At 37.6% G+C, this 14715-nt stretch overlaps 1 protein-coding gene across 4 annotated transcripts in view; it reads left to right on the top strand.

The window, feature by feature from the left end:
- RAB3GAP1 (RAB3 GTPase activating protein catalytic subunit 1) overlaps positions 1-10520 on the top strand; it is a 193525-nt gene extending 183005 nt beyond the window's left edge. The window contains exons 23-25 of one of the 4 annotated variants that reach the window (XM_077153644.1): positions 754-856; positions 4105-4309; positions 10394-10520. In XM_077153644.1, the coding sequence (XP_077009759.1) occupies positions 754-856; positions 4105-4309; positions 10394-10419 (334 nt within the window). In that variant the 3' untranslated portion in view covers positions 10420-10520. Of the gene's footprint in view, positions 1-753; positions 857-4104; positions 6149-10393 lie in introns of those variants that run through there. The other 3 variants (XM_077153645.1, XM_077153643.1, XR_013172684.1) reach the window with 3 other exon arrangements.
- Positions 10521-14715: the final 4195 nt, after the last annotated feature.

The following is a 14715-nucleotide window of genomic DNA, read 5'->3' on the forward strand; positions in this document are numbered from 1 at the left end:
TTATATGACAAGGCATTTATTTACTATAGGTTTGAACAAGTTCTTATTTGAATTTTATGCCTTTTGTCAAGAGAATTTTTCTGCTAGCCTTTTTTGCTTTTGAAAATTCCTTCCTGTTAAATGAGAGTAAGCTCCAGTCAAGGGAATCAATACTAAGATAGCAGTGTGAATTGGTTAGTAGGTGGAATGGGCATGGGGACTCTGTGCCTGTAACTCTTACCTCCACCATAAGTTAGCTCTGCTGTCCTTGCAGCACTTCCAGCACATAATGGCACAGCCTACGATTGAGACTTTGCCTAGCAAAACATATATTTTAGGCATATACATATACACACACACACACACACACACAGAAACAACTCATAAGGACAAGGTCCAGAAATACAGATCACTGCTTTGCTGGATAAATAAAACTAGGTTTCTGTTGTCCAAATGGAAAGAAAAAAGATGGCTATTTATTTAGTATAGCATTTTCTAAGCTTCTAGGCTGAAAAAAGATAAATGGAATATTTCTTCCTACACTTTGACAGAGAGGCTGTTAAAAATTTTTATGAAAACATTTGAGAAGGCAATAAAATTGTCAGGTGTTTCATTCCAAATGTCAGTCTATCCTGTTGTAAAATTTCCACTCCAGTTTTGGTAGATTTAGTTGATACCAGTTTGAGGATTTGCCAACAAAATCAGTTTGGGAGAACTGATACCATGTGAACCGAGCAGATTGCTTTCCATGCTTTCACTACTTCTTTCTTTTAGGTTTGTGAGTTGCCTCTTGGAGCAGCCTGAGGTGTTAGTCATTGGTGCAGGAAGAGGATATGCTGGCAGGATTATTCACAAGTTGTTTGTGAGTGCTCAGAGGGTATGTGAGACCTCCTTATTTACTGTACTGTCATCTCTCCTGACCTCTTCTCAGTAAGAGGCAGTTTTGACTTCCACACCACAGCTGAATGTAAACCTAGGCACTGGATTTGAACATCTAGGAAATACTGTCTCTGACTTTGACTTCTCAGTCTTTGAAATCCATTTTCTTTGCTACATTGGTTTAAGAAAGATAATAAGTATATTTTAGGATATAAATTTCAGAAATAAGATGGATTTGAATCTATTGTTAAAAAAACTGTCAAGTGCTCAGTTAGCCAGGGCCAGTGCTAAAATTAGAATAGAGTTCACTTTTACCATCTTTAAATCACATTTTCTACAAAAGGATTCACAACTCAGCTCAAATTGTAACTCTATTCTTGTAATGCCGAAGACATCTAAATTTAGAGATTTCCTAAAAAGGCAGAGAAAAATTTAATATTTTTTGGACTACTGAAATTGTAATATATGAAAATTCAGCATAGAAAGAAAGCCCAATTTGGAAAATTACCATCTTTGCTTATAATAATGAAGGTAAAGGTTTAACAAATATAATAGTCCCTTCTGACATTCTAAAAATATTAAAACTGAATTTTTATGAAGATGAAAGTAGTTATACTTTGTACCTGTGTTCTCTTAGTGATCTTGATTATTGGTTAAGAGGCACTGTTATCCCAGTGATGAATCTCATTTCAGAGCTTATTAATATTAGAGACTAATAAAAGTGTTATGAAGTACACTAAATATAGGTTGCCCCATATCTTGACACAGTGATGACACTACAATGAACCCAGTGTTGAGGGTTTAATTCTCAGAGTCAAATAAGAAAAAGAATTTTCATGAGTTTTACACATGAACTAACAACTTCCTAATACCCATTGAGTTGGTTTAAAGTACAGCTAATAATAGATTCAGGATCATGACCAGCTTTTTTAGCAAAAGCTAAAAATTGAGATTTTTTTAGGGAACTTCCCTAAATTTAAGGTTTCAAGTTAAAAGTGGTTTTTATTTCCTTATAAATTAGAGTTCTAGAAAATAGATCCTTCTTATTTTGCTCTTGTCTCTGGCATGAAGCCAAAAACCTAATTTATTTTCATGTCCTCTGTAATATCTTTGCTAGCTATCTAGCCAGATACTTAAACAAGCAGATTTCTTTATTACCAACAATGTGATTTTTTTCTCATATTGCAAAAGCTCTTTCCTCTTTGATCAGTTTTTTAAAATTTTGTGTTAAGAAGTTTTAAAATCTAAATATTTATATTTTTAATGCTGAAAAATGTTACTTGTTTTTGGGCACTTAAGCAAAATTTTTCCCCTAAATGGAAATAGCCTTTTTTCCCCTAGAAAATAAGTATCATCATAAAAATTTGTGCAACACAGACTTATGAAAAAGAGATGGATTGCATAATCTCATTACTCACTGATGCTCATTGTCAAGATTTAATATTTAAATAGTATAAATATATATATATATATTTTATAAAAATAGGATACTATATCATATTCTTTATTATCCTTGCTTTGCACTTAACTGTTAAGATATCTTCCTATATCGGTAAATATAGACGTACATCATTCTTTTTAACAGTCCCATTATATTTCATTGTGCAAACAGCTAATTCCCTGGTAATGGATACTTACATTGTATGTCTGTCACACATTATATATAACTTTAAGAGATTTAAAGCTTTCAGACCTTGTATTGAATGTTTGTAGTGAATTGGTATACTATGTAATTCATAAAATAAACATTTGGTTGGTACATTTTTAAACTCAGCTCTTAATGTTTGGCTAATTGCTAGTTTATTCATGTAACTTCATAATGAACTGATAAAATATTTTATGTCACTTCTCATTAAATCAAGATTTTAACATTTTGAAGTTGTGATGAAATTTCACTGAATTTTTATAGCATGTGGGAATTTTATATTTTTAAAACTTCCTTAAAACTAAATTTTTAATAAATTTGATCATGTGATATATATATTTTGAGATATATATACATATTTAAATGGAATTCAGCAAATTAATGATTGATTGGATTTTGCCTCAGTCTTGCTAAATTGAATAACTTAGACACCTGTTCTTAAATTCATTGTATTGTTTTCAAGCTATGGGCACTTTGTTTTAGAATCTTTATTTATTATTCAATAGAAGAGCAAAATTTTTGTTATATCATTTTCCCATTAAATGACACTTTGTACCTCCCTAGTGGTTCATCAGATGCCTGAATAGTGGGATATGTCTGCTCTGTCTGACAGCTAGGTGTGTTGTATGTGGTGTGACTCTGTCTGTCTTAATATTCTTATGATAGGGTCAAATTCCTTAATGTAGTGCATGCTTTCTCTAAAATAACCTTGAAATCTCGTCTAGCCCTTTTTTAAACCATCTTGCTTGTTTCACTTTCATCACTGTTTCTTTTCTCACCTTTCTCAAGCTGACTGAATCTTCTGATGAGGTAACAAAATAGCCTTTGTCCCTCATAGTTTCTTGTACCTTCCCATCCCTCTAACTTCATAAGGTCATTAAGACTAACCACCTCTTTGGCAGTCTGGATTTGGCATACCTTTCTTGCTGCTGTTTAGCCTAACATTATTTCATGTTTCATTTTCCCCCAAACTTCTGGCATTGATTTAAAGAAATATAATGATCACAGTTAAAAATGAAGACCCTAATAGAATTTATATTTTATAAAATTTTAATGAAAGTAGAAGATGCCTTTAATATTGAGAACTTCTCTTTTTGGGGGCTGTTGCTACATGGACCTCTCACTTCTGGATCATATTGGCCCAGTAAGCAAAATCAGTTCCCCTAGTTGTAATTTGGTGAATGAACCATAAAGAGAATTGAATGAAAGAATAGAGATAAAACCATCTCTCTGGACTCTGGAGAGAAATAACTCCTTACTGGACTGAGGACATCAAACTTGGACTTGGGCCCTTGATAAATGTGTAGAAACCAATGCAGCACCATTATCCGTTTTCATCAGATATCTGAATATGGCCCTTACTTTTCAAAGCATATTTCCTGACAGTCAATATCCCTTCTGTCTCTTTCACCAATTTATTTACTTCTGGCTGCTCATGGAATGTTTCAAGCTTGCATTTTTCTATGTTGTGCTTCTTGACAGCATTACTGAGTAATAGAGAACATGTTGATGTATATTTTAATGTTTATTCATCTGTCCTTCAAAACTATTTAAGTCAGCATTTGAATCCCTTTTGAATTTAGCATTTTATTTTATTCAAGGCTGCAGCCATGGCTCCACCAGAAGAGGAACTGAAGAGAATGGGCTCCTTAGAAGAAAGAAGGCAGAATTCAGCCTCTGACTTCCCACCCCCTGCTGGCCGGGAACTCATTTTGCGAACCACTGTGCCCCGCCCCGCCCCATACTCCAAAGCCCTGCCCCAGCGGATGTATAGTGTTCTCACCAAAGAGGACTTTAGACTTGCAGGTGCCTTTTCATCAGATACCTCCTTCTTCTAATTCTTTTTATGTTACCTCATTTGTGGCTTCAGAGACAGTGCTGACTCCTTCTGTGGGAGGGAGATTGTGCAGTCAGAACCTGAGAGGCCATGAAGAGGGTCCTGTCCAGTTGAATGATCAAGAATCATACCAGCATCTGAAAGGTTTTCCAGTGCCAACTTTGGGCTCTTTGTATCACGGTGGGGCAGAGGGAATGGGCTTGAGCTCTTTAAAATATTTCAGCTCCAAAGAGATGGCCCTTGCATGAGGGTGGGGAACAGGGGAAAAGAAAAATAGGTAGCTCACTGTACTCACTCTGGTGGGATGGGTTCATTTTGTTCTTTTCTGTGACAATCCTCTAGGCTGTTGCCTTGGATTCATAGTCTGTGTAAACACTTAATGGTTATATTTATCAAGTATGCAAAAATAGAATGTCTTAATTCAGATTTCTGGATATTTAGTTGTAGCTTCTATTCTTAGAATCTGTGTTTACAAAATAGTAAATGGCATTCTGTTTATTCAGCCACATGGTGGTCATCTTTATTGTACTAATTAACTTTTGATGAGCATTTTGAATATTCTAGGGGAAATCCTAGAATTTCATATAGTTTGTGTTTTTCCATGTAACTGTGACCTAAGTATATTTCTTCTGATAAAATTATATATTAAGTATCACTGCAAATTAGTTTTATATATGTCTTTGTTAAGATGTTTTTCTTATTTGTTTTGCTTTTGGTTGTCATAAAGGATATCGTCCTGTAGATGGTTCTTCTCTCTTCTTGCTGTACAGCATGGATTCCTTTTCTGTGGTTGTTGGCTGGATACTGTAATTAATGAAGTAGAGAGAAGCACATGCTAAAAATACAGCCTTGCTCCATAGAGATTATCATGCAGTTAGCATAATTTAGTATATGTGCTAATGTAATAAGTAGAGAATTACTCTAATGCACTATTTTACTTTTGTATTTTCGGGGATATGTAGCACCTAGTATAACAACAGCATATTTCTAGTTATATGAAGATCAGGATTTATTATTAAAACTGTGTTGCTATACAACATCTGTTTGGTAGTCTTAAATCTGTTTTTAAGCCTAAAATTCCTACTTCAATCCAAAGTCAAAATGGTTATACTGAAGCATAAACTTTGCCTAGGTAACTTAAAATAATTAATAGAGCTGTGTAAACCCTGTTATGTTATTTTTGTTGAAAAAACAAAAAAGACTATACACATACATACATACATACACACACACACACACACACACACACACACACACACACACACACACATATAAAATGAAGTAGGAAAGTCCCTGGTTTATTACCTCCGGACTTTACAGTGCTTTTTTCTGAGATGCTGGTCATTATTGCAAGTGGTAAGCCATACAGGTAGGCCTAAAGACTGAAAAAATTGAAGAGGAAACAAGATATATTTATCAAGGACAAAGTTTGTCTGCTTTCTAATGAGGAAAGTTAATAACCAAGAAAAATTATACAAAGGAAAGATTGGACTTAAAGGGCTTTGTGTATCTAATAAAAAAGAATATTTCTTTTGTGGCTAATTTTCTCTTATTTTCTTGGTTCAACTCAGCATTTCAGATTTATGTTTTGTTTTTTTAACATTTTTATTGACAAATCTTCACACACATACATTCCATACAGGGTGTACATGTACTCACAATATCATCACATAGTTGTATATTCATCATTGTTCTAATTTGGTAGCTGCTGGAATGCAATACACCAGAGATGGATTGGCTTTTAATAAAAGGGGATTTATTTAGTTAAAGATGAATAGTTCTTCAGAGGAAAGGCAGCCAACTTTCAGTTGAGGACGATCTCTGTGGGCCTTCTTTCCAGGCCTTTGGGTTACAACAACTTTCTCCGGTGTGTTTCCTTTCTGCATCTCCAAAGGCTTGGGCTGAGCTGCGAGTGCTGAGATGAAGTATGCTGAGCTGCTTGGCTGTGTTCATTGACCTCTCTCATTTAGGCTTCCAGCCAATTAAATCAAACATCATTCATTGCAGCAGGCACGCCTCCTAGCTGACTGCAGATGTGATCAGCAACAGATGAGGTTCATATGCCATTGGTGCATGTCCACAGCAATAGAACTAGGCACCTTCACCTAGCCTGGTTGACACCTGAACTTAACTACCACATGTCCACCCCTTGTCAACTTGCCAACTATACACATCACCTTAAATGATATTAAAATGGCAAAAATTCTTTTCTGGGTGTAGACTTATAAATCTCAAAACAAGTTATCTGATGACAATATGCAAAGGAGGACATTCACAGGATACAGGTTTTCATTTCCACAGGGAGAAATTGGGAGGAACACAGGCGTCACAAGACCCAAACAGTTCTGAAAACCTGTAGGGCAAACTCCCATCAGATTTCAGAGTCGGAAAGTCATTTATCCTTCAGCTTTAGAAAGTGGCAGTCCTACCCTTTCTAAGGGCCAAACCAGTGGCCTGCCTCTTTCCAAATCAACCTCAGGGGACATTGAGGTGACCACCTTTTTCTTGGCTCCACCCACTCCAAGCATTGGGGCCACACCTGGGCTCTCTGCCATTTCCGGGGCACATGCTCAACCTCTCCATATGGTGGCAGCCAGGCTCTCCCCAATCCCCTACAAGTGTGCTATACCTTCTCCTAGGCCTGAGGCGGCACAACTCTTCCGCTGCAGTGAGGTGGGAGGGAGACTCATCCTCTGCCTTCAGGGCAAGCTCACTCTCTCCATGTATATGGGTGGGTCCATTCTCCTGGCTCGAAGTTTCTTGGCTTTAGACTCAAGCTTGAATGGGTCTCACTCTGCAAACTACAATTTGTCCCTTTTGTGTCCCCCTTTGCCCAGATTGGCAGTGGTTCCGTTTACACCAACAGTCTCTTCAAGCACTCCAGGACTTCTCCATCATTTTCTTCACAGTTCCTCCAAAATCTTCCCCTTATCCATCCAAAAAAAACTGTTCCAACATGTCTGGTATTTGCAAACTGCAGCAGCACCCTGCTTCTCTGGTGCCAAATTGTATTAGTTAGGGTTCTCTAGAGAAACAGAATCAACAAGAAATAGTCATAAGTATAAAATTTATGAAAGTGTTTCACATAACCGTGGAACGTAGAATCCAAAATCCATATGGCAGGCTGTGAAGCTGATGACTCTGATGGAGGGTCTGGACGAACTCCACAGGAGAGGCTCACTGGCCTAAGCAGGAAGAGAGCCTGTCTCTTCTGAATTCTCCCTAAGAGGCTTCCAGTGATTAGATTAATCATCATTCATTACAGAAGACACTCCCCTTGGCTGATTACAAATGGAATCAGCTGTGGCTGCAGCTGACGTGCTCATGATTTAATTCTATAAAATGTCCTCATAGCAACAGACAGCCAGCACTTGCCCAACCAGACAAAAAAGAACCACCACCTGGCCAAGTTGACACATGAACCTGACCATGACAATCACCATGATCATTTTTAGAACATTTGTATCTCTCCAGAAAAAGAAAGAAAAAGGGAAAAACTCACACAAACCATACCCTTTACTCCTCCCTCTCACTGACCACTAGTATTTCAATCTATCCAATTTATTTTACTCCTTATCCCCCCTATTGTTTATTTTTTATCCGTGTTTTTTAACTCATCTATCCATACCCTGGATGAAAAAAGCATCGAACACAAGGTTTTCACAATCACATGGTCACATTGTAAAAGCCCTATAGTTATACAATCGTCTTCAAGAATCAAGGCTACTGGAACACAGCTAAACAGTTTCAGGTACTTCCCTCCAGCCACTGCAATAAACCTTAAACTAAAAAGGGACATCTGTACTCAGACGTAGCCTTTCTCTTTCTAAGCCCAGTGCTGCAGGTGAAACCATTGCCCTCCCCCCTACACTGGCCATGACATCCATGGATGAAAGTTTCCCTGGCAGTGTGGGAGATGACCCCTAGGAATGAGCCTGGCCGTGGCACCATGGGATCAACAATGCCATTCTGACCAAAAGGGGGGCAGAAGTATAACAAGGTATTAGTGGCTGAGAGAATTCAAATAGAGTCGAGAGGCTACACTTGTAGTGTCTGGAGGTCACTCTTACACATGCTTCAGTTAGACATTGCTACCTACTATAACTTACCAACCCCCAAACAAAACCATTCCTGCCAATCCTAAAGAACAATAGGACATTATATAAGATTCTACAAAGGTTCCATGCACTAGGGTAACTTTCCAGAAACTTACAACTTCCACATGGATCCCTCGACCTGATAAGTCCTGAAATGCTGAGGGGCCAACCTCTCCAGAACATCAACTAGTTCCATTCCCCCCCACCCCCATATTATTAACAGCCCCTTCCAATATGAAAAGTTAGAACGGGCACAGCCCAAATATTTCTAAAAAAGATCAAAGGTGATGGTGGAGTTACACGAGAAGGTAGGGTTTAACAAATGAGTATGAGTGCTGAATCATTATACTAATATTTCTTTTAGTCTACAGTACCTTAGAGCAGCTAGAAATAAAACCCTGAATGAACTCAGACTCAGCATCAAGGGATTGAGAAAAACCCTAGAATGAGCTGAGACCCAGCATCAAGGGACTGAGAAAATACTCTCGATCAAAAGGGGTAAGAGTGAAATGAGACTAAGTGTCAATGGCTGAGAGATTCCAAACAGAGTCGAGAGGTTATCCTGGAGGTTATTCTTACGCATTAAGTAGATATCACCTTGTTATCTAAGAGGAAATGGAGAGGCTGGAGGGAACTGCCTGAAAATGTAGAGCTGTGTTCCAGTAGCCATGTTTCTTGATGATTGTATAATGGTGTAGCTTTCACAGTGTGACTGTATGATTGTGAAAACCTTGTGTCTTATGCTCCTTTTATCTGCCTTGTCAACAGATGAGTAGAATATATGGAATAAAAATTAAAAATAGGGGGAACAAATGTTAAAATAAATTTAGTTTGAAATGCTAGTGATCAATGAAAGGGAGGAGTAAGGGGTATGGTGTATATGTTTTTTTTTTTTGTTTTTGTTTTATTTTTCTGTTGTCTTTTTATTTATTTTTCTGAATTGATGCAAATGTTCTAAGAAATGATCATGATGATGAATCTGCAGTTATGTGATGATATTGTGAATTACTGATTACATATGTAGAATGGAATGATCACATATTGGGAATGTTTGTGTTTATTTCCTGTAATTTTTTTTTAATTAATAAAAAAAATGATCATGGTAAAAAAAATTATCAATTTAACATACTCTGGGATGTTTCTGGGTATTATATTATACTATAAAGAATTATAAGGCCTCATTCTCATTCTGTACTCCATGTGTTGGGTTGTTTAAATGAGGTATCCAGGCAGTTTGAGTTAGATTGTGTGCTATAGAAAATTTAGGTTTTAAACACAATAAACCTCTCTTCCTTTGGTCTCATACAGTAGGTGAAGCTCTAAAATACAAACACTATCATCTTTTGCCCTGTGTTCTGATTTATCTTTCCTTAAACAGCCTCCTCTAAAACGTGTTAATTTTAACATTTGTCAGAAGAGTGCCATCAACTTCCCACAGAGGCCAGTCACACCTGGGTAATAAGTTATAGGACACAGATTACAACTTTTCTTGAAAAGTTCTTCAGCCAAGTGACAGTTTGAGTAAATAATGACCTGTCAGTGCTATTTATTCACATTCTTTCTCAAACCTATTTTTGGCCTGGAACACTTTATTTTTGTCCAAGTTACATAATGAGGGAACCTCATTCTTAGTAACCCACTGTCACACTCCTGTGCTATCATGCCTACAGTAAAAAAATATTTTTAGAGTGTGAATTTCCCAAATGTTCTCAACTATTCTGGGACTGAAATTATAACGTCACAGAGGGAAATTGACAGTGGGGAGAGGGCCCACCCCTCTGCTTTTGCAAGGCTGAACCCCAATCTGAAGGGCTTCTGCCCTCCTGCCTCCGAGGCCCAGGCCCCACCTTGCCCGCCCTGCCCTACCTTGGCAAGTGGCAGAAGGTTCTTTTCTGCATAGGGACTGAAGAGTCTTGGAGTATTCTTAATTGCTTTTCCTTATTCTTGTTGTTTCAGGATGTTCAGTAGCTCGAGAAAAGTAACTCCAAGCAAGGAACCTCTCAAGTACTCTCAAGCGACAGCCTGAATTCCCTGTAGGAGAATAAAATCACTTTTAATAAGTTTGAAAACCTCCTTCCCTGCTATTGGGAGGCTTGTGTGGCTTAATTGGATGTGGTATAAGGCGGCAGCCAACTTCATTAAAGGTGTGAGCCGAGTTGGTGCAGCCCTAACAGGATGTGAGTCTCAGCTTAGCTGCAGGAAGTCTGTAAAAAAAAAAAAAAAATCTGCCCAGAAAGGCCCACATGTTTCAGGCCTTGTCATCTAGCCGGACATGTTTATTTCATTTGTTTATTGGAACCCTAGGTGTTTCCTGGTTGAAAACTGCTTCTGGGAGGTGGTGTATAACCAACTGGCAGGAAAAGTTGACCCACCTCTAAACGTTTGAAGACTGCTGGGATGAGAACAAGAAGGACCTATCTAGGTTGTAATGGAAATAATTTAATCCAACAAGTACTGTGAGAGAATCAGGATATAATGGCCCTTATCACTGAAAGTTTCATCTGTGACCTCTGCAAATATCTGAATGATTGTATCAGGGTTCTCCAGAGAAATATAGCCAACAGGATAGAGAGAAAGAGACTATAAAAAAATTGGCTTACACAATTGACGCTGCCAAGTCTGAAGTCCATAGTGTAGGCTGCAAGCTGGAAACTCCAACAAGCGTGATGGTGAAGTCCTTAGTCCAAATGCCCTGGAAGCTGGCTGGCTAGAAATACCGGCAAGAGCCACTGCTGAAGTTGAGGCAGAAATTCTTCATGTGACTTCTGGCTTTCAAGACTTCCAACTAACTGAATGAGATTACCCACATTGCTCAGGGCAAACACTTTTGCTGATTGTAGATACAACCAACTAATTGTAGATGCAAACTCCAGAATGAAATACCCTCACAGTAACAAGCAGGCCAATTTTTGACTAGATAACAACTGGGAAATTATTGGTTAATGATTTAGTTGGGGTCTTCTGATTACAAGTAACAGAGAGACCCACTAGCTAATGTAAGAATTCATGGGGAACTATGGGGGCCTGGTTTCATGGAGTCTAGAGTCTAGAGAATGGGTCTGGGTTTTGGTCAGTTCTAGAGAATTTTAGCTGCAGGAATCCTTGACTTCTCTATCCATGAATGTGACTTGGCTCCAAGTGACTATCTTTCTGTCTCAGAATCAGCTGGCTTTCATTTCTTGTTCATAGTTTGACTCTTCTGTATGTTTAGCTTATCCAGGGCCACAGCAGCTGCTCTTTCCTTCTATATCACCATCTTTCAGTACCAGCTCCTGCTGCAACCTAGTTCAATCTTTCATTTTTCCAATTCCCTATTGAAACATCTGATTGTTCCACTTCATCTTTTCATCTAGCCTCTTCGTCAGAAACTATGGACTACTGGCCAGCCCACAGATTAATTGTCTTGGTTTATTCCATCAACATGGTTGGGAAATTATTCATGGATGTGACATGCTTGCTGCCTTCTTAGTAGGGGCACAGAAAGGAAGAATCCTTTAGAAAAAAATGTGGCAGCAACTCTAGAATGTATTATCCATGATTTTAGTTATTCCTGATGGATTTTAATCTATTTTTGATTTGGAAATAATCTCAAACCCAGAATGTTGCAAGATTGGTACCAAGAAATCCTGTAAATCCTTTACCCCATTGTCACTTCGCCTATTGTCAATATTCACCATTTTGATTTTCAGGGCCAAATTTTTAATAAGTCTGTGTTGAATAAAATTTATGAATAACCCCATTGCCTCTCTGCCCACTTAGCTTTTCCTTCTTACCCTGTGTTCTGATGGAGAAATGAAAAAACTAGGTTGGATGATTCTGAGGAATGAAGTTAGGATGGCCAAGAAGCTGGGTTAGGAGATATATTTTCAAACTTGAACCCTTTTATCAGAAGTGGTAGAATGCTATGGATATTTTTATTGCATTTGGTAAAATCAATGCTATCAAAATAAAGTATGAAGGTAGAGCTTTTAAATGGCATTCTAGAAACCCTGAAAAACTCTCCCCACAGCAAGTGAAATTCTGGATAAAATATTTAAAACCTTTTAAAAAGCATACTATGAAGGGGTTTGTTTTTAAAAGAGACATAATTTAGATTAGCCAAAAAAAAAATTACCTAGAATAAACTTGGCAACAGATATGCAAGCCTTTAAAGGAGAAGATCATAAAACTATTGAAAGAAATTATAGACATAAAGTGAAAGATATACCACTGTTCTTGTCTAGAAAGACTAAGTATTAACAAAGATATCAGTTATCCCCAAAGTGACTAAACAATTTCAAAAACCCAAAGGGGTTTTGTGGCTGATGGTTTTTAGAGGAACTAGAATAGTTGGATGTTAAATGTATATGGAAGACTGAAAAGCCATGAACAGCCAAGCTATTCATGAAGAAGAATGATAAGGTAGGGAGGTACTGATCTATGAGATATGAAGAAATTGTAATATAGTAATTAAAAGACTGGTATTTGCTCAAAGTAATCTAATAGAATAGATGGAAAAGCTCAGAAACAGACCTATATATATATATAGATATACTATATATAGTATATATATATACACACACACTTGATTATTTATAGAGACAGTAGGGAAGATCAATGCGGAAATAATGGTATTGATAAATAGTGCTTAGATAAGGGGCTATTGATATGGAAAAATAAATGAAATTGGATTCCTATTCAATTCTCACACAAACCAAAAACCCTCAATTCCTGGCAGGTTAAAAACATATAAAAGATGAAAACACAAAATGTTTAGAATATCATGCTGGAAAAAGCTTTATAATTTCTAGTTAGGGAAGTATATAAATTCTTTAAAGAATTTGGGCTTGCATGAAGAGAGATATGGCCTTTGTCCTTGGCTGCTGGTAGGTAACCTATGTTGGACCTGATAGGAGTGTCTTTGTCCAGGGCAGGGCTGACTTCAGGGATTTTAGGGTGGGACCCTCATATCTGATGGTCATAGGGGTTCGGTTTGGTCACACCAGAGACCAGCCATGTGATTTCGGGTGGGGGCTTCGGGTCATGTATTTGACTTGAAGGCTGAGATCAACCGTGTGGGCAATCAACTATTCCTGCATAATGAAGTCCCAATAAAACTCTGGACATTGAAGCTGAAGAGAGCTTCCAGTGTTGTAAATACTCTATGTATTGCCATATATCAGTACTGAAACAGTAAGATATCCTGAGGAAAATGGAAGCTTTGTGAATGGAATGCTCTCAGACTCTGTCTATTTGTCTCTTCCTTTAGCTGATTTGCTGTTTCTTTCCCTATAAAAAACATAACCAAAATGTGAAGAGACAAGCTACAAATGGGAAAAAGATAATTGCACATATATAACCAACAAACAGTTAATACCCAGAACAATTTTTTTTTTTTTTTAATTTCTCCAGCATGAGAAAGGGGGAAAATTCAGCTTCCCCATCTGGAGAATTCCTGATATTCTTGCAAGCAGTGGGAACAACCAAATCAATAGGCCGAGCCCTCAATCTTGGGGTTTGCTCATATGAAACTTATCCCCCCAAAGGATAAACTAAGCCTACTTAAAATTAGGCCTAAGAGTCACCCCCAGAGAACCCCTTTTGTTGCTCAGATGTGGCCTATATCTCTCTCAGCCAACATGGCAAGCAAACTCACTGCCCTCCTCCTCTCTACATGGGACATGACTCCCAGAGGTGTAAACCTCCCTGGCAACGTGGGACGGAAATCCCAGAATGAGCTGGGACTCAGAATCAAGGGATTGAGAAAACCTTCTCAATCGAAAGGTGGAAGAGAGAAATGAGACAAAATAAAGTGTCAGTGGCTGAGAGATTTCAGAGTTGAGAAGTTATCCTGGAAGTTATTCTCACACATTATATAGATGTCCCTTTTTAGTTTAAGATGTATTAGAGAGCTTGAGGGAAGTGCCTGAAACTGGAGAGCTGTATTCCAGTAGCCACGTTTCTTGAAGATGAATGTATAATGATATAGCTTTTGCAATGTGACTATGTGATTGTGGAAAAAAAAAATCCCTCCAGCAGTCAGTAAGAAAAGATTAAAACTCTAACAGGAAAAAAGGCAAAAAAAAAAAAAAAAAAAAAAAAAAAGACTAGGTCTATCATAGAAAAAGAAATAAGAATGAACAAAACATACTTGAGGATATGTTCGACTGCATTAATAATTTGAGAAATGCAAATAAAAAATCACAATGAGACCAGCTGACCATGAATGATGGCAGCATGAGACACTTCAGGAGGCATTCTCCAACAGAATCTTAGAACAACTAGAAAAAAGTGGCAGC

Source organism: Tamandua tetradactyla, chromosome 3, assembly GCF_023851605.1.
Source record: "Tamandua tetradactyla isolate mTamTet1 chromosome 3, mTamTet1.pri, whole genome shotgun sequence".
Taxonomy (NCBI): domain Eukaryota; kingdom Metazoa; phylum Chordata; class Mammalia; order Pilosa; family Myrmecophagidae; genus Tamandua; species Tamandua tetradactyla.